Source organism: Diaphorina citri, unplaced genomic scaffold (assembly GCF_000475195.1).
Source record: "Diaphorina citri unplaced genomic scaffold, Diaci psyllid genome assembly version 1.1 scaffold653, whole genome shotgun sequence".
Classification (NCBI taxonomy): domain Eukaryota; kingdom Metazoa; phylum Arthropoda; class Insecta; order Hemiptera; family Psyllidae; genus Diaphorina; species Diaphorina citri.
The window spans coordinates 133763-158943 of record NW_007378086.1 but is presented as its reverse complement, the minus strand read 5'-3'; the positions used below and the strand labels follow the sequence as shown (position 1 = coordinate 158943).

Genomic DNA, 25181 nt, shown 5'->3' with positions numbered 1-25181 from the left:
CAGATAACTTCTGCTTCTCTTCTTTGCTGATTTTGGTACTGGAGAATTCATTGATATTTATAGTGGTAGCTCTAGTAAACAGCTCGATACAAAATGGCAAATCAATATCAGCAAACTGGAAAAAAGGTAAAAAAATTAAAGGTGTTGTAAGTTGTAACGTAGGTGAAATTGTGTGGACAAAAGGCACAATCTATACATTAAATGAAAGAAAATTATAATATGAAAAGTGGGTGTTCATCCCTTATTCTTTCCAATTACTTTTGAGTTAGGATTGTGTGCAAGTGGTATGTTATCCACAGTTTTCTGTACAAGACTTGGAGATCTCTTCCTACACTTTTGGTTGGAAACTATTTCATGACCATTGTTCATCAAGAGTTTAGACCCAGCAGACTGTCTGGTAAGTACCTTATTTTCATTATTTATTTTTGATTCCAAAATATTCCAGTCGAAATTTAGGTTTACTCCAGAGGAATTATTTGCTCTTCTAGCTCGGGGTTTAATATTATTTCGTGTAGTACTTTGCTCTTCAGCTTTGTGCACTTGTAGTTTACTGCTACCTCTGTTCACACTCGCTTCTCTATTTGAATTATCATTTCCTTGTTGCGACAGATGGCTTTTGTTTCTTAGATTTCCAACAAAAGGATTACCTAAATTCTTGGTATTCATGCCAGACTGTGTGTTTTTATTCCTCAGAAGCATTTTTTTGTTGTTATTAAGTTTCAACTTTTTGTTCCGAATAGATGGCTTGAAGATTTGTTTTTTATTTATTCGTAAGACTCGACCATTCCGTTTATTATTTTCACACATTTTACTACCTGGCTTTTCTCCATGAGTTGGATGCGTCTTCTTAGAAACGTCAGTTTTCTTTGAGCATGTGATAGCCCTTCTACCATACTTCTTCTTCTTTTTAGGTACGGGTATTTTAGGATTATCCACCTCTATTTCATCAAAGTTAACTGACGTCAATGCTTGGTAAGGTCTTTTTCGGTCATTTTTGGACGATTTCTTATAATTAGTAGTATCATCAGCCATGTCGAAATCTTTACTATCTTCCGGTTCATTTGTAATAATAACAGTTGGCTCTAATGGATGAGGAAACTTGAACTTGGAACCATCATTTATTGAATTCTTTTTGCCATAACATTTTGGATTTTTGTTACATTTATTTACTTCAATTTTATCTTCATGAATGTTTTTCAAAATATTTTCCTTTGTTTTCTTGTTGTCACTTTTTTTGATCATAATCATCATAGTGTCACAAATATGTGGTCCTTTTTTCTTCAAGATTATATCATCTATGATTTTCATTTTTTCCCACAGGGGTAAACGTGACTCTGCAAAAGTTCTGAGTTCATTCATTTGCCGAGATGTATAATGTTTGCTAATACTATTTGATACAGAGTTTGATCGAATCATTCTACTCAATGCATAAGTTGCTTCAAACATGAAAAGTTGGCTTGAAGGATAATTCAAGAAAATGAACGATGTAAAGAATAGGACATCAATATTTTTGAAATAGTGTTTATCCAGCGCAACACATAGGGAACTCAAATCATGTTCCTTTTCTAATTTATTTTGTGGCTCTTCAGTGCTTACATTTACATTTACCACTTCTACTTGTTTTATAGGTTTAGGTTCACAGTATGTTTCAACCAAGTTATTCACTACTACTGGTGAACATTCCATCGAGATATCTGTTTGAGTTTCCTGAGCAAATTTGCTGACTTTAGACTGACTAGATGTATTAGTAGGTGTACAAGGGGTCATTGTAGTGATTATACTTGCACGATTGTTAACATTAACAGGAGAAACATAATTGATGAGATTTAGACCATGTAAAGAATCATTTTTAATTTTATAGTGCACAACTTGGGTATTTAGGTTTCCAGCAATGGGTTCTGCTTTCAACATGGGTTTTACAATAGAACTAGGACATAGTTTTTGTACATGTTTTATTTTTTTCAATATTATATGTTTGTCATTGGTCAGTAAAACAACCTGATTATCTTGTGCTGAGCATAACGGCATGGTTAGTTGTTGTATTTGTACAGGGGCTTTGATGGGACTATCTTTGACTTTGGGTACAGGAAGTGGAAATACTGTTGTAGCGGTGGGCTCTTTATCAATTGTGTCACTTAACTCTACACTTGGGCTTTGCTCATATGTAAACTTACTTGAACATTTGACATTTTTCCTGCACTTGGAAGAATTTGTGATAGGTGGGTTTGAACGTCTTCTGGGTGCAGGCTTATTTTTCAACTCTGGAGCATTTTTAATTTTCTCAGTGTAAGAATTTAATATTTTGTATATTTTCTCTGCCGTTTGTTCATCTTCCTGTGCTTTTTGGATAGGTTTCACTGTCGAATTAGCTGAAGTAGAACCAGATGTATTGCTTGTAGGTACCGTTGATCGAGCGGGAGGGAAGCTTGGTGGCTTCACAACTTTATCTTCGGTTTTAGCGATTATTACAGGTGTTTGTTTTACATTGAAAGGCTTGTCTACCATAGCTAATTTTTTGTCAGATGTATAAATGAGATTTGTATACGTAGCAATTTTTGTTGGCTGAAGGAGAATATTGCCTAAAGTAACAGCAGTAACATTTTTAGTTGTCTTTTGGTTTGTAGTTACAAATGATGAGTTGATTACTTCATCATGGGGCACTTTTTCTTTTAGTTGCGAAGTTTTTTTCACTTTTTCTAAAACGGATTCAAATTCTCTAACTTGTTCCATTGTAGTAGAACTAATGGGATTAGACCGGTCAGGAATGGGTGGTGTTGTTTCACTCACAGCTGGAACTAATACTATTTTATGAGTGCAACCCGGATTCATATTGAATTTTTTATCCGCGTTCTTTTCAGTAGGAAGAGGTAAACTTTTATTTTGTGTGTCGGTGGATTTATTTATTTTGGTAGGTGGGAAAGTAACTATCAAGTTCTTAGATCCAACTACCGCCTGATGTTTGGCAGGTTGGTAAATAATATTAACGCCTTGCTTAGGTGAAGTTGAAACATCTTTTTGATTGTGGGTTCCATTCTTCTTATCATTTGTTTTCATTAATATTTTAGAAACATCTACTGGGTTATTATTTCTCTGGGAATCAAAATGTAATAGTTTAGGAATGCTTACATGGGGAGACTTTGGATTAGAAATTATTTTCTTAAAACTAGTTGAAGGAGTATGCTCAATAGTTTTGTCAACTTTTGACTGCTGTTTAGTTTGTTGTTGATTTACTATTTGAATATTGTTGGTGCTTTCTGTTGTCGGTGCGTTTACATAAAGAAGTTTGAAAATATTTTTATCTTTTACCAAATATTTTACATTATTATTATCTATGATTTTGTCTTCATTTGAAACTTTATCTCTTTTCAAATCGTTTATTTTAAGAGTTGGTAGAGAAGATTCAGGTAGCTGCATATGAATAATAGGGAATTTTACATTTTTGCTATTTAAAACAATTTTATTTGAGTCACTTTTTTCAGGAAAGGATATGTATTTAAAGTTGACGGCACTACTGATGACCTTACTTTGATTTGATGGAATTGGATCACTCACAGTAGACATCATATTTCGGTTGCAATAATTGCTATCAACCTTATCTGTATACTCAGCAGTTTTCCTTATAGTACTGAATTTTGTACTGTTAAAAGTTTGAGGTTGCAGCAATGGTGAGGGTTTTAAATTTATCAATTTCAACGTTGATTGTGGTTTCTCAATTTGATCTTGAGAGGTATCTGTTTTGATAGCATTCAAAGTCGAAGTATCAGTACAACTTTCTTTGCTGTATATCTCTGAATCAGTTTCTTTTGGAGTAAAAGTAAGACTTGTATCTGACACATCTAAATTATTTTGAAAAATAAAAACTGCGTCATCAAGATTGTTGATTAAATTGTTGTTTCCCGTGTCCAAAATATTGCTGTCTATTATGGGTTCTGTTTTAAGTACTGTCACGGATTCATATTGAGAGTTTTCATTCAGTTCATAGAGAGAGTTCTCACTTTCAGAATTGTCATCAATTTGATTTTTAGCATCATTGTAGAAATTTGTCAAGTTCATAATGGTTTTTTCTCTACCTTCTAAATGTGGCAATTCAGTACCGTCTAAATGAGACAGTTCAGTATCTTCTAAATGAGATAGTTCAGGATCATTCACAAAAGGATCTGTTGATTTATCCTCTTTTTTCAGTTGTTGTTTTTCGTTGGGATAGAAATTAGTTTTCGTATTGTATACTTCTGTATTAGAATCAATATTATTGTTATGATTATGATTATTGTGTTTATCACTTGTTAGTGCACATAAGTTAATATTACCTTTGCTACTCTGAAAAATATCTAAATTAAATGGGGTGCTATTGTTACTGTCAGTCTTATTAATAACAGAATTCATACTGAGTACATCGTCTTCACTATTTTGGTGTCCTAAAAAATCAATGTTGTGCAAATTTTTACTGATATTGTTTTGGTTTGGAGTTTGATGATCTAGGCTTGTTGTTGAATTTCCAATGGCAGAGTTAGTGTTTGATTTTTGAGTTTTCATTGGACTTAATTTATGACATAAGACATCAAGGACGTTTACAGTTTGTGTGACTACTGGAGGCTTTATCCAATCAAACATATCAGGTCCTGATAAACCAGGTATATCAAGGTGTTTATTAACGATTGGAGGACTAATTCTGTTGGGTTGTATTGGGTCAGCCTTTGGTTTTGGGACAACATTACTAGTCTCTTTATTTACCATATCCAGCTGAGTAAAATAATCATCTGAAAAGTCACACTTTGAAAGAAGATCTATTCCCTTGGAAAATGATTTACTTTTAATACCATGTTCTGGTAGGTCTCTACCAAATACTCCGTATGAGGTGCTTGAAGGGGTGGATTTCAAAGAGTTATTAGAATGATATAGCAATTGCTGAACGCTTTTTACATGAACATTGTTGTTACTTGACTTCATTGAGTTTTTGATAACACTGAGTTCCAAGTATTTGTCCCGTTCTATATGATTGACACTAGTTATTTCCACCGCTTTATCTGGTTTTGATGTGATCTCTGGTTCTAATATGTTAAAAGTCTTCAACTTTTTCTCGTCTAATTTGCACCTCTGTGGGGGAATTGAGCTTTCAGAATTGTTGAGATCGTTAGACACCTTGACTTTCCTAATCAAACGTAGAAGAGATATTTTCCTTTCAGGCGCAGCTACAACTTTCGTTATTTTATTTTTTAAAACTGGAATTTTCATTACAAGATTGGATCGAATACAAGGTTTAATTTTTGGAGTTTGCTTAATGATGGTGTTTGTCAAATCTTTGATTTTCTTGGGTTTGGTCGTATTCTTGTATTCTGCTTTTTTGTCATCACAATTTTCCATGTCACGTTTTCTTTTCATTCGCAATTTTTTATCCTTTGATTTGTCCTTGTATGATTTTTTATATGAGGGTTTGAAGTCGGAATCAGAGCTGGAATGTTGTCTATATCTTTTCTTTTTCTTCTTTTTGTTTGCATTATTGCTAGAGTCATCAGAATACTCTGAAGAAGAGTACAGATAATCAAACTCTGTTGAATCATTCCCCTCTGAATCATAAACTATTTTCTTCTTCAGTTTAGGAGGTCTAGGCTCTTCTGGCTCCTCTTCTTCAAGGAAAATTTCATATCCTTTTTCTATTCCACAATACTCGTCAACTTCGGGTCTTGGTAAGTTATCAAATTTACTGTAATCTACTTTTAAATAATTTAATTCTCTCTCTTCATACTGTGTCTCAAAGTTTTTCATAAACTCAACACACGCATCCTGTAATTCTTTGTTGTCCATGGCCCATGATATATAGTTGCCTTGCCTTGAACCTAACAGTAAAATGGATAAGTCATCACACAAAGTTTTGGAAAGACCTAACTGCTCACCATCGCGACTAATAATATTGGGAGCTTCCAAGCAGTCATAATTAATGGAATCAGTTAGTATTTTACCCTTTGGATCATTATTGAGAGCATCAAGAGGTCTAGTTGACTGAACATAGATGATGTCATCACATTGATCATTGATATTGTCAGAATAATCCACGTCCATTGCAGTCTGTAAATATCGAAAAGGAAATCAATTAAATTCAAATACACTACTTGTGTTATCAAGCAAATGATTGACTCCGTGACTGCCATTGATCATTGATATTGTCAGAATAATCCACGTCCATTGCAGTCTGTAAATATCGAAAAGGAAATCAATTAAATTCAAATACACTACATGTGTTACCTAACGCATATAGTGCCACTACTTTATGTCACCTTTGACGTTTGTTGCGGACATGTCTGTGCTATAACATGCACTTTTAAGTCAGCTCCTATGGCGTAGTGATCACTGCACACACCTTGCACGCGGGAGACCCGGGTTTGATTCCCGGCGGGGTCAAGAAATTTGTATCAAGCAAATGATTGACTCCGTGACTGGATGTTGCGGAGCCCACTCAGCCTCGTGAGGAAAATGAGTAGCTATGACATATAAAAGGGATAAAGGGATAATCTGATCATAATACAAAGTAACACTATACCTGCTCATTCTCATCATCAGAGATAATTTCTTGCTTGATAACAGTGTTTGAAGATGGTAGAAATCCACAAAGCTTGACAATTTGTTTCAATAGTTCTTGTGTTGGATATAAAGTGAAAGCAGTTAGAATACACTCCTTTCTGATGCCATGACATGAATGAAACAACTCTGCCAGCCTCAAGAATCGTTTACACAACACTTCAGATAACTTCTGCTTCTCTTCTTTGCTGATTTTGGTACTGGAGAATTCATTGATATTTATAGTGGTAGCTCTAGTAAACAGCTCGATACAAAATGGCAAATCAATATCAGCAAACTGGAAAAAAGGTAAAAAAATTAAAGGTGTTGTAAGTTGTAACGTAGGTGAAATTGTGTGGACAAAAGGCACAATCTATACATTAAATGAAAGAAAATTATAATATGAAAAGTGGGTGTTCATCCCTTATTCTTGCCAAAAATGGGGGATAAATTAAGCTTTATTTTCAAAAAAAAAAAAAAAAAAAAAAAAAAAAAAAAAAAAATCAATTGGTCACAAAGCCAAGCAAGCACCATCTTCACTAATCTGGTCCATTGTTTAATATTAGTTCTTACTTACCTTCTTCATAATTTCTTCTGTGAGAATAAACAAATGGTCTGATGAATTTGACATATCTCCGAGAGATTGGATCAGTTTGAAACTTTTGTTCCCGGTGAATATCTTGTCTACCCAAATGACACAAAGTTCTTGATAATTTGAATCAACCTGGGGCTGTCCCATGAAGTTCACCATGATAAGATGGATGGCTTGTAACAAAACACTGCCAATCTGTGCATGGACATTGCTCATGTATGTGCAAACTTTGCTCAACTTTTCATACCCTATCAATCTTTTGACAAAATCAACTCCATCAGATGGTTTTAATAAATTGAGCTGAAAAATATAATATGTAATGGTTTTAGTAAAAAAAAAAAAAGCATGACACTCCTCTAAAAGATTTTTCTTTTAATATAATAATTTTCATTAGTAGTATGACTGGATGCCCTGATCATAAAAAAAGGTAAAATAGGGAAATAAATAGCAAGGACTCTTTTTGAGTTATTCTAGAATTACCTCGGTGGTTAGAGTGTCCAAATTATCTTGTCGAACCATCAATATCAATCTCACATCATGCAGCACAGTTCTATCTTGTTGATTGGAGAGGGGATAGCATTTTTTTACTAGCTTGTAAGCCAAATCCTCACATTCTGAACATAGCATTCGGATTCTTTCAATAAATATGTCACCTTCTTCATACTTGTAATATTCTTGTACTGAAAGAGAGGAAAAGAAAATCAAATTAAGTACCTACACAAGGGAGAGGATGAATATTGAAATGTTAGAATGTGGGACTATAACACTAATTCTAATACTGAAAGTTGAGATATCTCTGGTGAAAATGAATGTTTTATTTGGACAGCTATTGTTCAGCCTATAGATCACAGTCCCATGTTCAGTATGTATTTCACACAATAATGTAGGTAAATATCTGCCACAAACATAATGTAGGTACATAAGCATTATTTTTGAAAATTATGTAGGAACTTAGTACATTAATTATGAGTACTTACTTTCACTGGGAGTTCTTTTGTCATCAAAAATTTCGACCACAACATAATGTAGGTACATAAGCATTATTTTTGAAAATTATGTAGGAACTTAGTACATTAATTATGAGTACTTACTTTCACTGGGAGTTCCTTTGTCATCAAAAATTTCGACCACTATTGGAGGCCAAGGTTCTTCTACCACTCTAAGTACATTTGAAAGGTACAAAGCTTCTGGCCAATTCTTCTGTTCCAGAATGTGATGACAAGTTTGAATGTTTTCTTTCAGAGCCGCTTGCTTTTCTGTGCTTAATTCTGCCCATTTTGCATCCAATATATTTTGCAATGAGTATCTAAAATTAGAATAATAAAGGCTATATTGTAATCTTATATTTTTGTAGGAATTATTTCTTACACAGGTACCTACTTGGATATAAATATTAATCTACTTATGTTCTTCAATTGGGATCACTTAGATCTTGTATTACAAGTAGAATTCTATTCATGAATAGGTATAAAACAAATGCCTAGTCATAAATGCAGTTATGTTGGAAATATGCTTACTTTAAAATAAACTGGAACAGTGTTTTAGACTGGTGAAAATGGTTGTTATCAAGTTCTTTGAGGATCTTGTTGTAGGCAGACCATGTTTCACACAACTTTACAATCTTTTGATTGAACTCGCAATCTGAGGTGGATCCTGTGAAACATTCCTGAAAATGGTGCAAATATACATGTTAAGTAGGTTAGAACTATTCAACTTACTCTGTAAAATACAACAGCTCGTTACAAAATAATGTACTTGAGACTCCCAAGTTTAACAAGCCTCTAATTGGACAAAAAAACTCACACCTAAAGCTTTTATTCAGTCAAAGGACCATTACACCTCTTAGTAATTTTGTTTTTAGTCTGAGCATTTGTGCTTATTAAGCACAGACTAGCCTGAATGAAGCTGAACTTTAGTTTGTAATTTTCTGTCACTTCTGACACCCACCTGGAGAAAATCTTTGGTCAGATCCTTGGTTCCAATTAGTTCTAAATCTTGATCCAAGTCATCTATTTTCAATGGCAGAAAGATATAATCCCAGTGCTTATCCATGGTTGCAGATTAAATCTTCTGATCAGATTAAGGTGTTATCCTGCTATCATGGCAGGAGCTGCAAGAGCCCCAGAACTTTGAGGCTTTTGATTTTGTGAACATGGAACCGAGTACAGTAAATCCAGCGTATTGAAACGAAAACTTCACCTACGTATCACTCATCTTGAACTTATTAAAAGCTTTACTGTACTTCTATTATTAATTTATCAATATTTATTTATTCTACAAAATCAAATTTATTAAAATAACTAATAACAAAAATTAACAAAAAAAATAACTCACACTTCTGCGTCTTTCACATTCACACATTGTTGCCACATGTGTCCGATGTAAAAATTGTACGGTATAAAATTTATCGTACACTTATCAAATACCTTACACTGTAAGGTAAGGCTTACAGGGTCAAAAAAAAAAGAACAGGTAGGTACCTACAAAACCTTCACCAACGTGAGGGCATGAATAAACCCGGACTATCTCTAAATTTATCCTTCGGGAAGAACCGACTGGCTACGCAAAGTTGGTCCTTCCATAAAATCGTGGGCAAATATGTATACGTATAGAAGCTTCTCCCTCTTTTTCAGGAAAAGACCACTCTGAGGAGTTTGAGGGAGCCCAATGAACTTATGGATGGCGCTAAAGAGTGTTGCGTGATTTTCTAATTAAGTAATTACCTAAAGAGTAAAGGTCCTAAAGTAGGGGTTTCCAACTTCCATGTGTATGCGAGCCACTTGTTACATTGGGAGGTACTTCGCAGGCCACATGCTACATTGGGATTGGAAAGGCAGTTTGATCGAATTTTGAGCACTCAGGCCATTTTTTTTTCAAAAAATAATCTCCTAATTGAAGCTGGATACTAAAGCTGGTCAGTTCTTAAGCGAGCTTCGCGGGGCACTAGTTGGAAATCCCTGTCCTAAAGGTTCATTAACGGTTGGGAATCGAACTTGCGACCAAATACTTGCAAGACAGGCGAGCTCGCAACTTCCTAGGCTAATGACTTGGGTACTTGGTACATCCGTCATTTTGGGTACTTGGTACATCCGTCCACACCATCTAGGATCGAAAAGCTCAAGGTGTGTTCACACAGTAAATCGACGCGGCCGTCGATCGACTATGTGTAAAACACACCTGCAGAATGACTGTAGGTAGGTACTAATAATGAAAATGAAAAAAAATACGCAACACCAAAAATTCCATGTCTTGCAAAAGAAGGGGGTTGTTTGAAAACATTTAATTTGAAATTTACATTCTCACAATGTGACAGTATTAAATTATAAATAAATTAACCATGATATTGAAACCTAAGGGTATGTACACCCTTGAAGCAAACCACTTCAAGTCTATGCTGAATACTTTAATGCAAAATACAGGAAAACATAATGCTTTTAGGGATATGGACCTATTTCTTTTCTTCTGGATCTGGGCAAAACTTTTATGGGAGGACATCACATTAGATGTACTGGTCACCTAAAAGTCCTTATGAGGCCCAAATAAAGCCCGAAATCCAACCACAGAGCAGAAAAATCAAGTTTAGTTTTATTGAGTCTACTGGACATCGAACTCCGGCCTTCTGTGTTCTAAGCTAGTGTGATGACAATCTAGAAAAGAAAGGCTAATTTTTTAGAATCTAAAAAACATTTCAATAATACTTAAAAAGTAGTAAAGGTTAACACAATAAAGCGATAAGTATCCTTTTACTTTTAAATGGAAAAAATCTTACATGGATCCAAGGTTTATGACCAATAAAATCATCAATTTTGCTATATCAGCTGTACAAGGAAAAAAAAAAAAAGTAAAGGTTAACACAATAAAGCGATAAGTATCCTTTTACTTTTAAATGGAAAAAATCTTACATGGATCCAAGGTTTATGACCAATAAAATCATCAATTTTGCTATATCAGCTGTACAAGGAGTTTCAGTTAATTCTACCTCAATCACATTTTCGATAACGAACAACAAATGTTGTAACCAAAATCGCTAGAAATAAAAAGGAGGTAATATGAAATATGGAGTTCAAACACTCCAGTGGTAACGGGCTTGCTTGCCATATAGAAGGTCCCGGGTTCGAATCCCACCATGGACAAAAATTTGTACTCGTTTTATTAGTTTAAAAACTGAATTTTGAGAGTATTTTGCATACGTATAGATAAGTATAAGTAAAACCAATTCACGGTACCTATGAATTGAGAGTATTCTTTATGTAAGTAAAAAATAAATCATCTATGTAATAATGAAATCAAGAAACATGTAATATAATAAATTATGAAAAGTATCCCTTTTATATTGAAAGAAAGAGCCTTAGAGTTCATCTTTCATTACATTATACCTAGTGAACTATATTTTTTCAAATACAATCGCGGAGTTAAAGTCCCAGAAGAGCTGGATACTTCTTGACCATTCAAAAATATCCAGCCAGTTTGTGACTTTCTCCCCACTTGGTATAATAAATTAAATAAATTAGAAAGCAGGCATTTACAATCACCAAGTTTAAATTAATAAATAGAGCTACATATTTATCATTACTATTCAAAAAGGAGAATTTTTTTAGAAAATAAATGCATGTAAAATGTCAAATAATGTCCATACCTAAGCCACCATTTTCAAAATTGAATTTTTACAAGACATTCGAGGACACAAAACGTAATTTCAGTGTATGTTTTTCGACAGGTAATTCATAGTCTAGTTCCTAGCTAAATTTGGTTGTCTGACAAAACAAAAACTTTTAAAGAAGAAGAGAAGGGAGGAGAAAAAAATAAATTAATTATTTATCATAAGCCATCAAACAAGGACCTTGTATTAGCTTTCCTAGTATTGGAAAATCTAAAAATTATACAGAAAAATAATAGTAATTAAAAAAACAAATGAGAAATGACAATTTACATGTCTTTATAAAGGCAAAACGATATTTGTTATAATTATTATTCCCACTTAACACAGAAGTCCTCAACATGGTAATGTTCAGACTCTTGAAATCTTTGTGGGAAACTTTAAATAATGTATAATCTCAGATTACATGTGTAACTTTTAGGATATTGTGGTATTGAACAAGATTCAATTAACAAACAATAAAAAGGGAAAATGCTGTGAATGAATAACAATAAAGAAAACAAAGTGAAGAAAGTGCAGAAAAAATTAATAATTCCAACAGCATTTTTAATAAAAATATCGATGACAATTTTTAACTTTTCATGATGACATTCATTTAACAACAGTTAAGGAAAATATACTCTTTTGTTTAGAAATCAGTAAATTACATTTACAATTGTAACTTTAAATAATGTATAATCTCAGATTACATGTGTAACTTTTAGGATATTGTGGTATTGAACAAGATTCAATTAACAAACAATAAAAGGGAAAATGCTGTGAATGAATAACAATAAAGAAAACAAAGTGAAGAAAGTGCAGAAAAAATTAATAATTCCAACAGCATTTTAAAAAATATCGATGAAAATTTTTAACTTTTCATGATGTCATTCATTTAACAACAAACAGTTAAGGAAAATATACTCTTTTGTTTAGAAATCAGTAAATTACATTTACAATTGTAAAAAAAACCTAGATTGGACAAAGTCTTATAGCAATAGGATTCAGAAGTGTAAATAGTGTCTTCTGCCTAGTTAGTAGCAGCTGCTTCCGGCTCTTTAGTATCGGGTTCTGCTTTTGTTTCTGCTTTGGGCGATGAATCATCCATATGTTCCTCGGTTTCACCATTCTGTTGAACTCCGTTTTCCTTCTTCTCAACTTTCGGCTGAGGCTTGGGTTTCGAGAAAACGGGGTTAACGGCGTTGTTCAAGTTCTGAAAAAAATAATTAACACTTATATTAATATTGACCGTGCACTCACAACCCTAAGCTGCATCAAACATTTCGTATTATTATTATCAGCAAAAAAGTGCTCTCGTTTATTTTAAATTCATTTACAACAGGTACATAATAATAGGTACAATATAACAACATAATGCACTAATACTAGGTATGACATACGTTCACTTTAGGATCCCGCAATAGCGATCCGAAAGCGTGACGTCTGAGTATGCTTGGGGTTTGACATAAAGCTCGTCGATTTCCCTTCACGAAAATAAAGAAATGAAGCTTGAAGAAAATGAGAAGCCAGCCCAGTTGGCTTGGAGGGTAGCACGTCTGCCTTGTAAGCGCTAGGTCGCGGGTTCGATTTCCGCCCGGGACGAACTTTATCCTAAACAAAGGTTCGTTTTCGAAACAGCTAGCTTTCTATTATCCTGTCCTCTTATTCATCTCAGGACTATAAGACCTTCATATTTCGATCTAATTCGTCCAAATTCAAAATTCTGCTTTTCCATTGGCTATTACACTTGTAAGTAAGATACTTTTCCATACTTTGGTGACATGAGGCACAGGTAATGTACCTCTGAATTCAGTTCCCAATGTTTAGTGCTTGTTCTGCCAAATACTCATCATGAATAGCTAATTTTTGTAACCATCAGATCAGGTACTTTGGTACCTAACACGTAGTTTTTTTTTTTTTTTTTTTTTTTTTTTTTTTTTTAAGGATGTTTTTTTCCCCCCTTTTTTTTTTTTTTAAAAAAAAAAAAAAAAAAAAAAAAAAAAAAGCTACACTAACCTGCATTTCGTTCTTAATTTCGCTCGTGGGTACGGGAGCGTCTTTAGTTCGATCAGTAAATTCATTCATGAGTGACTGCGCGTTTTCAGCCCACTTCAACGCGTTGGCTACCTTCTCTTCAACCACGGTAATTTCCGCCGCATCCAAATGATTCAAACGTTCATCCCCTTCCTTGAACATGGAGATTTTCTTCTGTGCGATTTGTATCGAGCAGAAGATGTTTTCGAAGGCTTTCGTTTTCTCCTCGTAGTCGACCTTCCTCTGTCTGATCTTCTCACCGATGGCCTGGAAATGGGGAACGATCTCATTAATGTGTGAACAATAGCACTGAGTGAAAGAAGAACAGAACAATAGCAAGAACAACAGCAAAATAACAAGAACTTGACTTGAGAATCAATAGAGCAGATTCTTTATTGATTAGACAACCTTTAAATTAGACATCCTATGAATTAACATCATTTCTTACCGTTATGTTTTGGTTGGATACTCGGAAGTATCAGGAAGGAGTCGGAAGTAAAATTCACCAAGTATCCAACCACTAAATTAGCGGTAAAAAATAATGTAACATAAGGTAAAAGTATAGAATAAAAAGAGGATTTAGCTAAAAACATTGCATTTATCAGGGAATAATATCAGTATCGCTTCTCACTTTCAAGCATTCAACTATTTTTTAACGAGGCTTCCGCTGCGAATTGAACCTCGGACCCTCCAGCGTGCAAAAATAATATGATAATAATGGAACTCTCTAAGGACTGGTGCAGAATACAATAGCAATTAAAGAGCGAAATTATTGCCAAGGCAATCTTTTCCTTCACACCTACTCCGTCCCAGAGATTCTTAGAAACTGGCAGTAAAAGTCCCAAATAATATGAGTTACCCATAATATGTCAAAATATACGAGACCTTGGTTAGACTGCGGGGGTGAAGGGACTTTTCATCCTTATCCTAGCAGGACAAACAAGGTATATTCTATTCTTCTTCTTCTTCTTCTATTCTATTCTAAAAAAAAATCTAGGGAAAAAGAAAAAATTAAATCTCGTGGTTACACACAATATCCTACCTTCAACTCATCCAGCTTGCTGATGTACACACTCTTGTTGACATCCGCGCCCTCCTCATACAGCCAGTTCTCAGTTTCATCCAGCTGGGTCGACAATTTCGAAGCATCATCCGCAGCAATGTACAGCGCAAACTCTTCCTCAGATCCCAGCTTGTTTCTCAAATCGTACACGTACTCTTCGAGACAATTCCGGGCATCGATTCGTTCCTTCTCAAGCTTGTCATCGGCAATCATCTTGCCTTCCAGCTCAGTGTGAGCATTGAGCTGTTCAGGACTGAGACCGTGCGTGGTAGCGCTAATGGTGAGGTCGAGCGTCTTCGAGACGACTTTCTTCTTAGCTTCGGCGGCCTTCTTTTCGGCGTCCTAGAGAGAAATCACGACAGAAAGTCAATTACTAGGTAAACAAATCTTTGATTAAACCTGTGATTAGCATTGCAGCATACTTATTCTGAAAGGGCTTAAATGTTACTACTATATAACTGCCAAGGTTCTTAGGGGTTAACCTCCTCTCTGCGACAAGCTATAGACCCCCAACCCCCTCTAAAATGATCCACAGAAGGTGGAAAAATTATCGACTTTCTTTTTATACTTTATGAATTGTCAACAGGTGCCGCACCCTAAAAATACGCTGAATAAATCAGCAACAGTATATTCGCAAAGTATTTAGTACAGAGAGAGTACGTCTCAAGCTTGTCATCGGCAATCATCTTGCCTTCCAGCTCAGTGTGAGCATTGAGCTGTTCAGGACTGAGACCGTGCGTGGTAGCGCTGATGGTGAGGTCGAGCGTCTTCGAGACGACTTTCTTCTTGGCTTCGGCGGCCTTCTTTTCGGCGTCCTAGAGAGAAATCACGACAGAAAGTCAATTACTAGGTAAACAAATCTTTGATTAAACCTGTGATTAGCATTGGAGCATACTTATTCTGAAAGGGTTTTAGCGTTACTACTATATAACTGCCAAGGTTCTTAGGGGTTAACCTCCTCTCTGCAACAAGCTATCAGCCTCTTCACATTTGAAAGAGAATAGACCCCCAACCCCCTCTAAAATGATCCACAGAAGGTGGAAAAGTTATCGACTTTCTTTTTATACTTTATGAATGGTCAACAGGTGCCGCATCCTAAAAATACGCTGAATAAATCAGCAACAGTATATTCGCAAAGTATTTAGTACAGAGAGAGTACAAGTATTAAGGAGCGCGGTAGCACTCCACCCCGCCAAGTCAAAACTGTTTAGACTACTAAGAGATATACGCCACAGAGAAAGTAACCTTTTCAGGCGGTTGTAGAGGAGAAACTACAAACGATTGAAGAAAACGGATTGCATGTATTCAGGGTTTTATATATTTTTCCGTACGAAGCATGTAACATTTGGAACAAACAGCTGAAAACACATAATTACCTCTGATTGACCTTCCTGTGTTTTCTCGGCTTTGTTCTCGGTGTTCTCTGACCCGGCTTCCTGCTTCTGGCCGTTCTCCTCCTCGGTATTCTCCACATCCATGCTTTCTGTATCTCCCGAGTTTTCCACCTTCTCCACCATAGACGCCGCTATGACCCCGATAACGCCGTCCATGTTGACCCGGACCTTGACCGTCACCTTCTGACTGGCATTGTCTGGACCAGGCTTCACGTCGTTGATCTGGTATTTGCCTGTGAGCAAGTCAATTTGATTTTAATTTTGTGGCCTGACCCCGATAACGCCGTCCATGTTGACCCGGACCTTGACCGTCACCTTCTGACTGGCATTGTCTGGACCAGGCTTCACGTCGTTGATTTGGTATTTACCTGTGAGCAAGTCAATTTGATTTTAATTTTGTGGCTAATTTAATGTGCCAAAAATACAACAAAATTTATACTTAAATGCCCCCTTCAAAAAGAGAGATATGAAAGTTACACTCACGTTGACCCAAAGCCTTGTTGAGGGGGGACCTCTGAAGTGAAATACTTAATTAATATTTTCATTGACTTACCAATGAACTTGGAGGGATAGGGCACATTTCCTTCATAGTAAAGCTGAATGGCAAATGGTTTATTCTGATAGAAGGTCATCTTCTTGGAGAACGGAGCAGCATGCATCTCGGGGAACACAGTGATGAAGTTCTTGCTGTCCTTGGGTTCATTAGGAGATGGATCCCATTCCATGACCACCGGATACACCTGCAAGTCGGTCACACTGAAGTCACGCACTCGCACAGCAGGTGACAACATGGCACACTGGAGAGCACAGCCTCTAGCAACAGCCTCATCCTGATTCAAAGTAGTGCTTGGAGTTTTCTGAAAGATTTTCTCAATCAGACCTTTGATTGCGGGGATTCGGGATGAACCTCCCACGATCTCTACAGAGTGGATGTCACTGAGGGCCAGCTTTGATTTCTCCAGACAATCCTTCAATGTTTTCTCAACATTTTCGAAAACGTCTTTGCACAGTTCCTCCATTTCAGACCGACACATTTCACCTGAAAGATTAAAAACAATAGATTAGCATTTAGAAAAGCATTACATTTTCAATTCAAGAGTATTACTGGCCCTATGATATGATGTACAGGAGTTGGTCTTCGTTTTCTGTATGTGTTTCTTGGATAAGCAGGACGTCGATTTTACTATCTACTGCAAGTTTGTGTAAATATTCTCTTTGCAATGTTTTCTTTTTGAAGTTCATAAATATTTCCGCTGCACTGCGCTCATAAAAAATTTTAAGCTCGAAAGTTTTGAAGAACGCTAGATCCTATCTGCCCATCTGCCCAACCCAAGTGAAGAATATAAACTTGTTTTCTGTTCTTCATAAGTTCAAAACTGACAAACTCACCTGCCTAGTTAGAAAGTTCAGTGGTTTGACTAATATCTTCAGGTAAATTTGTGTGTAATCTAATAGAATAGCACTGTAAATAAAGTTATATCAGCCACCCAAAATAGCGTTCTTTTACGGAGAACGTAGGTACCTACCTACCTACATAGCTTCTTATTCTTGCCTGCAGAGCTTTTAATTTAATTACAATCAATGCAGCAATACCCCCAAAATTCATTTGATTCAGATGAACTATTGAAATCAGTACAGATATCCTCGGAGAAAGAGGATTTTTCAGTTTTAGGTGATACTGTATTACCTTAGGGAATTAGTAGGATTGTGATGATAACATCAACAGGTGTATTAACAAACTACACCTTGAGCCCTAATTAGAATAGACTTTTCATACTTTGCACTTCTCAGAAAAAAGTACAGTTTGAAGTGCATTAGAAGTGTTAAAAGTGAAAGACCTTTGTGAAAAATCCCTTGATCTCAATACCCACTGGGTCTTGTGTTTAAAGGGTTCATGTAAAGTTGTAAAGGATTGATTCCATTTCTTTTTTTTTGGGGGGGGGGGCACATTTTATTTCCGAGGGTTCTAGAATTTTCTCCAGTAACCAGTTCCAAAAAAGTATGAGTGCTCATATGGCAACACTGCATATGGAACTACCGCACGCCAGCGAGGTTCCGTATGAAATTTTTATCTCTTTGCAATGTTTTCTTTTTGAAGTTCATAAATTTTTCCGCTGCACTGCGCTCATAAAAAATTTTAAGCTCGAAAGTTTTGAAGAACGCTAGATTGCTAGATAGCTAGATCCTATCTGCCCAACCCAAGTGAAGAATTTAAACTTGTTTTCTGTTCTTCATAAGTTCAAAACTGACAAACTCACCTGCCTAGTTAGAAAGTTCAGTGGTTTGACTAATATCTTCAGGTAAATTTGTGTGTAATCTAATAGAATAGCACTGTAAATAAAGTTATATCAGCCACCCAAAATAGCGTTCTTTTACGGAGAACGTAGGTACCTACCTACATAGCTTCTTATTCTTGCCTGCAGAGCTTTTAATTTAATTACAATCAATGCAGCAAGCAGCAATACCCCCAAAATTCATTTGATTCAAATGAACTATTGAAATCAGTACAGATGTCCTCGGAGAAAGAGGATTTTTCAGTTTTAGGTGATACTGTATTGCCATAAGGGAAGTAGTAGGATTGTGATGATAACATCAACAGGTGTATTAACAAACTACACCTAGAGCCCTAATTAGAATATACTTTTCATACTTTGCACTTCTCAGAAAAAAGTACAGTATGAAGTGCATTAGAAGTGTTAAAAGTGAAAGACCTTTGTGAAAAATCCCTTGATCTCAATACCCACTGAGTCTTGTGTTTAAAGTTGTAAAGGATTGATTCCATTTTGGTTTGATTGGTAGAGGTCTAGAGAAATACAAAGTAAAGTTATGCTCAATACTAAAGTTAACTGCCTACATTATAATGATACCTATTTAAAAAAAAAATAATAAAATAAAATAAAAATAACAATGAAGCCCATTACACTGTAACCTAGGTATAGATATTAAAATGAAAAAATATCAGTAGTAATAATAATATTAAAATAGAATGGGAGGAAGAGGGTATCAATTAAATGTTCATCATTCCAACACATTGTATCAGCTAACAGTTCTTTACAATGACCTATTTTTTTCTGTTGTTATGGTTACTCTCTAACAATTGAGTACCTACCTAGGTACCATCAAAACATTTTTTTATGACGAGTTATGTATATTGATCCCTGAACTGTGTGTGCATTTTTGTCGTTATTGTTAAAAAACATGACATTGTTTTGCCATGCCTATACACATGAAGAGGAACTAAAGGTAGTTCAATGACATTCCTCCAGGCCTAATCAAAGTGGGTATTTAGAGTATCTTTTGCAAGATTTGTTGCTTTGAATTTCTTCTCATTTTGATTTAATTTTATACTTTCATGCTTTGATTCAGTTCCAAAATGACTATGAAAGAAACTGATACTGAAAGTGCTTCTCCTAAAACAAAACCATTCAAAGGAAAAATAGAAGTGGCTCACATTACACTGTTGGATGGCTCAATTCTAGATGTTTCAATAGAGGTGAGTAGATTGGTGGATCAAAGATAAGATAATTAGGAAAGGCACATTAAAACAAAAGAGGGGAGGGATTCTTCTGTTAAATGTTGGATGCTCAGTGTTTTATAGTCTAAAAACAGGATTCAGTAACCAAACCTAAGATATGATGTTTACTTGCTATGCACTTGCTTTATGATGAAAAACTTTCCAGTGCTTTTCTTTAAACTCAGAATCTAAATATAATGTAAACAGTAGGTATACAAACCTCTTGTTTGAATACTTCACTTACCTTTCACATCAATGTCATTCATGAAGCACTCTATTCCAAATGGTAGTTTCGTAGAGTTTGCAGACATTTGCTTTTTCAACTTTTCCACTTCTGTGAGAAGACGCAAGAATGCCCGTGGGTTAGACTCAGGTTCAATGTTGTACTTCTGCTTGAATTCTTGACTAAAGTGTTTGGCTAATTTGTAATCAATGTTCCTTCCTCCAAGATATGGATTGGCAGCACTTGCTATGATCTGTGAAAAGAAATGAATGTATAAACTTACTGTTTGCCTGACTTACGATAGGGAGACATTAAATTCTTTCCAATTTTGTAAATAGTAAGTATCAATTTGTTTAAGCAAAGAATTTAAAAAGGAAAAAAAAAAAAAAAAATGTCCCTCTGTAGGTCCACAAAAATTGAAAGTTACTTAAGTGTGAGTGTTGGCAAACCAAAATGTCATTTAACACTCTATCTCTATGACAGAAATAACTGATACTGAAAGTGCTCCTAAAACAAAACCACTCAAAGGAAAAATAGAAGTGGCTCACATTACACTGTTGGATGGCTCAATTCTAGATGTTTCAATAGAGGTGAGTAGATCGGTGGATTAAAGATAAGATAATTAGGAAAGGCACATTAAAACAAAAGAGGGGAGGGATTCTTCTGTTAAATCTTGGATGCTCAGTGTTTTATAGTCTAAAAACAGGATTCAGTAACCACCTATATCATAGGAAGTAAGTAGGTCTACTTAGATTAAAATTTGTAATTTATCTTGAACAATTCATCTTATATTTCACAGAGAAAAGCAAAAGGTGAGGAGCTGTTTGACAGAGTATGTGATCATCTGAATCTACTAGAACGAGACTACTTTGGCCTAACCTACGATGACAAGTATGATCCCCAGTGTTGGCTTGAAATGGACAAGAGGATCTCCAAGTATTTGAAAAGTAAGCTCAGGATTTGATTTGATGTAATTTCATTTGAGGGTATAAACAACTAAGTACCTACAATCATAAAACATCTATTTTCTAGGCTTTTGAATCTTTTCCCTTGTGTTTTGTGCTTATCACTTCTTCTACTTTGGCCTAACCTACGATGACAAGTATGATCCCCAGTGTTGGCTTGAAATGGACAAGAGGATCTCCAAGTATTTGAAAAGTAAGTTCAGGATTTGATTTGATGTAATTTCATTTGAGGAGAGGATTTGAGGGTATAAACAACTAAGTACCTACAATCATAAAACATCTATTTCCTAGGCTTTTGAATCTTTTCCCTCGTGTTTTGTGCTTATCACTTCTCTATGATTTCAGATGAACCTTGGAAGATGAACTTTGCCGTCAAGTTTTACCCCCCTGATCCTGCTCAGCTACAAGAAGATATTACGAGGTAAAAATTTGTACTTGAGAATTCATTATTATCATCTTCTTTTACTATAACTTTTACTGACCTATGGAGTCAAAAGGACTTCACTCAGAGTCTTTATGGTTGAAATAAAATTGGGATAAAGTCCAGGTGAACATTAGAATGGAAAACAATAAACTTTCATAAATAAATAAAAATGCCTAGGAGCATCATCAGGGTTAGGCAGGTCTTGCTTGTAGATTCCATATGTCAAGGCGGTGGCTGTTGTCTCGTTGAACAAGCGGAGAACACGGAGTCCGGCAACTTTGGCTGCATCCAACAGAGCTTTCCTTTCAGCATTTGTGTAGAAGGATGGTACAGACAGCACACAGTCACTGATGTTACATTGGAGTGCTATTTCAGAGGTTTCTCTCAGTTTTGTCAAGAGCATGGCTGTTATTTGTTCGGGAGTGAACACTCTGTCTTCATTCAAATATTTGACCTGAGAAAAATGAAATTTAGAGATTCAGGTGTGAGTTGTGTAACAATATAGGAAGTGACAGTGCTAATAACATTAAGTTAATTTTATGATAGCTTACTTATCCATAATTTTTTTACCTACCATGAACATTTACAAAGAACTCTGTACAGTCCATTATTAAAATCCTCAATTAATTGAGTAAGTAACTTAATTATAATAAATAGGTTGCTGAAGAGTATTAGTTAGAGAAACAAGATTATTTTCACAAGTATCCTTGAATCATTACATTACCTACTTGAATGTAAATTAATTACCTTGATGCCAATGGATCCATCAGGATTTTCAGAAACATTGTAAGGTAAAAATTTGAGCTCGTCTTGAACATGGGGGTCCTTGAACTCTCTGCCTATAAGCCGTTTGAAGCCATGAATGGTGTTTTTCATGTTTGTGACAGTCTGGTTCTTGGCAGCAACACCCAATATTCTGTTCCTGTCACTAAATGCAACACAGGATCTGAGGAGAGAGAAAAAAATACAACTAGAAAAATGCATTTTTGACCCAACTGGGCCCTTGGAAAGAATCAATTAATGGCATTCAAAAAAGTTGCTTATTTGAGAATTGTTGCTTGCTTTGCTCAGCTTTCACACATGGTCACAAAGTGAAGTAAATACTATCAAGTGGGGGTAAAAGAATCACATGTCTTCAATGGAGTAGTTGCAAATGGGTAAAAATAATAAATAAATGGTCAATTCCTATGTAAAAAGATGGATTTTAAATCTGAGGTCAAAACTCTAAAAAAATAAATGTAAAAGGTCTAAAATTCAATTTTTATTTTCCGTTCTAATGAAAGAGTTCAAAGATGTGTGATGTCAGACTTTACACAGTTGTTTTTTTCGTCCGCTTGGTAGCGCCAGTATGCAGGCATGCTTGTGGAGGAGCAGAAAGAAATGCGTAGAAACGTATGCGCACAAACACATTAATGTGTTGCCTGATGAGACATCATCAAGCAGGAAAAATGAGGACCAATGGAATTTATCTTTTTCTTCTACGACTTCTAGAACCCGAGATAAATAGATTTAAAAATACTGGTAAATCATGAATTTTGATGTCACAGCATAAGCTCCCATAGGCAATGACGTCAAATCAAATGTCCCGAGCAAAGCTCTCTAGCAGGAAACGCATTAATGTGTTTGTGCACATATGTTTCTGTGCAGTTCTTTCTGCTACTTTGCTAGTGCGCTTGCATAGTGGTGCTACCTAACGGACGAAAAAAACAACTGTGTAAAGTCTGAAGTCACACATATTTGAACTCTTTCATTAGAACAGAAAATAAAAATTGAATTTTTGACCTTTTACAGTTATTTTTGCAGAGTTTTGACCTCAGATTTGGATTTTTCCCAACTTTTTACGTAGGAATCTACCATTTATTTATAATTTTTATCCATTTGCCACTGCTCCATTCCACAACTCTGAACCAATCCACCCCTCACCACATGCTGGTCAATGCAATCTTCTGTCAGTGAGTTTTGGATGTTCCCTTATCTTGTTTTTCATCTTTTACTTACAAATGGGTGAATCATGCGTTTTATAGGCCTATGCTGAGAAGTTAAACTTGAGATTATATCAGCTTTTACCCTTGAAGTTAACCTAATTCTAAGCACAATGACTTGAGCAATTTTACTTCTAGCTAGATCCAATGTACCCATGAGGTTAGGCCTGACTTTAGATTACTTACGGAGTTGCTCGCAAACTGTAGTCATTGGCGATTGTTTCAATGCCTCCAGCACGAGCGGCCGCAATGAAGCAGGATTCATTTCCAAAGTCAATTCCAATTACAGACATTCCAGCCATGACTTTACTTTGGTATCACAGAAACAACAGGAATGAAGAAAGTGGTTCTAATGATCTAGATATTATCACAAGGTGAGTTTAATTCAGAGATAAATATCCGCGATTGAGATTGAAAACGTTGGAAACAAATCGTAGAAAACTCTCGAATATTCGAAACAGCGACAGCGATACTCGGATTCAAAACTCGTGATAGTCACCCAAAATGTATAATGTACATGAACAGAAGAAAAAGAAAAATTTCGTTGGTCCTCATTTTTCCTGCTCTATGACTTTGAAACATCACCCAAGTAAGCGCAACTGATCTATTTTGGTATTGGTACTTACCTTCATAGAAATTTTTTGAAAAGTTTCACAAAACCTATGAAATGGAGGCAGGTAATGTAGCTATACTAGATTAGAACAGAAAATGTCTTATTACTTTGTCAAGACTGGACTAAAATATTCCTTCATGGCCGATCGTACCACTGAAAGTTAACACAGTGTCCAAGGGTTTTCTTTGACGCCACCCATTTGATTTACACAGTCCAGTATTTCTTAAACTCTGGATGAACTGAAAACTCTATGGTAATATTGGGCATAAAGTATTCATGTAGGTAAGTACTCTATAGGGAAATATGTACGATGGGTATGCTTTTGTATTGTACCACAATGTTCTGTACAATAGAAATAATTCAGAGATAAATATCCGCGATTGAGATTGAAAACGTTGGAAACAAATCGTAGAAAACTCTCGAATATTCGAAACAGCGACAGCGAATACAGCGATACTCGGATTCAAAACTCGTGATAGTCACCCAAAATGTATAATGTACATGAACCAACCACAGAACAGGAAAACCCCCTCACCATTAAAACAGTGTTGCCAGATTTACGGAGAGTACGGTAATTCACTATGGTTGTACGATTTTGCACTTGGAGAGTTTTAGCAACAAGCTACAAACATTTTTAACTAGGGAGGGCATTTGCGTGTACGTACCTAGCCTAGCCTAGACCCTGGCTTGACCATCGAGCCCCCCGTCGAGACCACGACCCTCGAACGTAGCCTGGAACCTCCTGCTTAAGTCCGAAGATGCCCAAATCAGAAAATGTCTTTGACTCTTTGATTTGGGTTCAAAATCGGACCAACAACCCTCAGGCCAGATTGAGTCTAGTATTTTTTTTACGATGGTCGATGGTTTTGTATACATTTTTGATATCATTCTAACATCCAAAATTTCGAGTTAGTAGAATTAAATAAGCAGGAGGTTCCAGGCTCCGTTGTGATCACACTGGTGAGAGGGTCAATGGTCCACTAGGTCCAGGGTCTAGGACTCTAGGCTATGCCAGGCTAGGGTCTATGAATGGTCGCCGGTCTATAATAGACCATTTTCGTTCAAAAATTACTACTGATAATGAAATAATGATAAATAAATACCTACCTGTTTTTTTTTGGGGGGGGGGGCACATTTTATTTCCGAGGGTTCTAGAATTTTCTCCAGTTCCAAAAAAGTATGAGTGCTC

At 35.7% G+C, this 25181-nt stretch overlaps 3 protein-coding genes and 2 long non-coding RNA genes across 5 annotated transcripts in view; 3 read left to right on the top strand and 2 right to left on the bottom strand.

The window, feature by feature from the left end:
• Positions 1-234: 234 nt before the first annotated feature.
• LOC103510888 lies at positions 235-9434 on the bottom strand. The gene is made up of 7 exons (XM_017444776.2): positions 9092-9434; positions 8662-8810; positions 8236-8450; positions 7625-7824; positions 7130-7444; positions 6536-6850; positions 235-6063 (listed from the first exon to the last, which is right to left on the bottom strand). The coding sequence occupies exons 1-7, from the start codon at positions 9194-9196 to the stop codon at positions 235-237; spliced, it is 7128 nt and encodes a 2375-aa protein (XP_017300265.1). The 5' UTR covers positions 9197-9434.
• Positions 9435-10385: 951 nt separating this feature from the next.
• Positions 10386-12461, top strand: LOC113468138. Its single transcript, XR_003391993.1, has 2 exons — positions 10386-10858; positions 10992-12461. It is a non-coding gene; the product is annotated as an uncharacterized LOC113468138 (long non-coding RNA).
• A 49-nt stretch (positions 12462-12510) lies between these two features.
• On the bottom strand, positions 12511-23890 carry LOC103510885 (heat shock 70 kDa protein 4). Its single transcript, XM_026824835.1, has 10 exons — positions 23566-23890; positions 22145-22343; positions 21542-21851; positions 20030-20302; positions 16825-17310; positions 16254-16504; positions 15486-15692; positions 14857-15219; positions 13797-14081; positions 12511-12993 (listed from the first exon to the last, which is right to left on the bottom strand). Exons 1-10 carry the CDS (start codon positions 23679-23681, stop codon positions 12811-12813), a joined length of 2673 nt encoding a protein of 890 aa, XP_026680636.1. The 5' UTR covers positions 23682-23890; the 3' UTR covers positions 12511-12810.
• LOC113468139 lies at positions 21137-21395 on the top strand. Its single transcript, XR_003391994.1, has 2 exons — positions 21137-21166; positions 21319-21395. It is a non-coding gene; the product is annotated as an uncharacterized LOC113468139 (long non-coding RNA).
• Positions 23680-25181, top strand: part of LOC103510883 (glutamic acid-rich protein) — a 17177-nt gene continuing 15675 nt past the window's right edge. The window contains exon 1 of the mRNA XM_017444774.1: positions 23680-23753. Coding sequence (XP_017300263.1) covers positions 23680-23753 — 74 coding nt within the window. The remainder of the gene's footprint in view (positions 23754-25181) is intronic.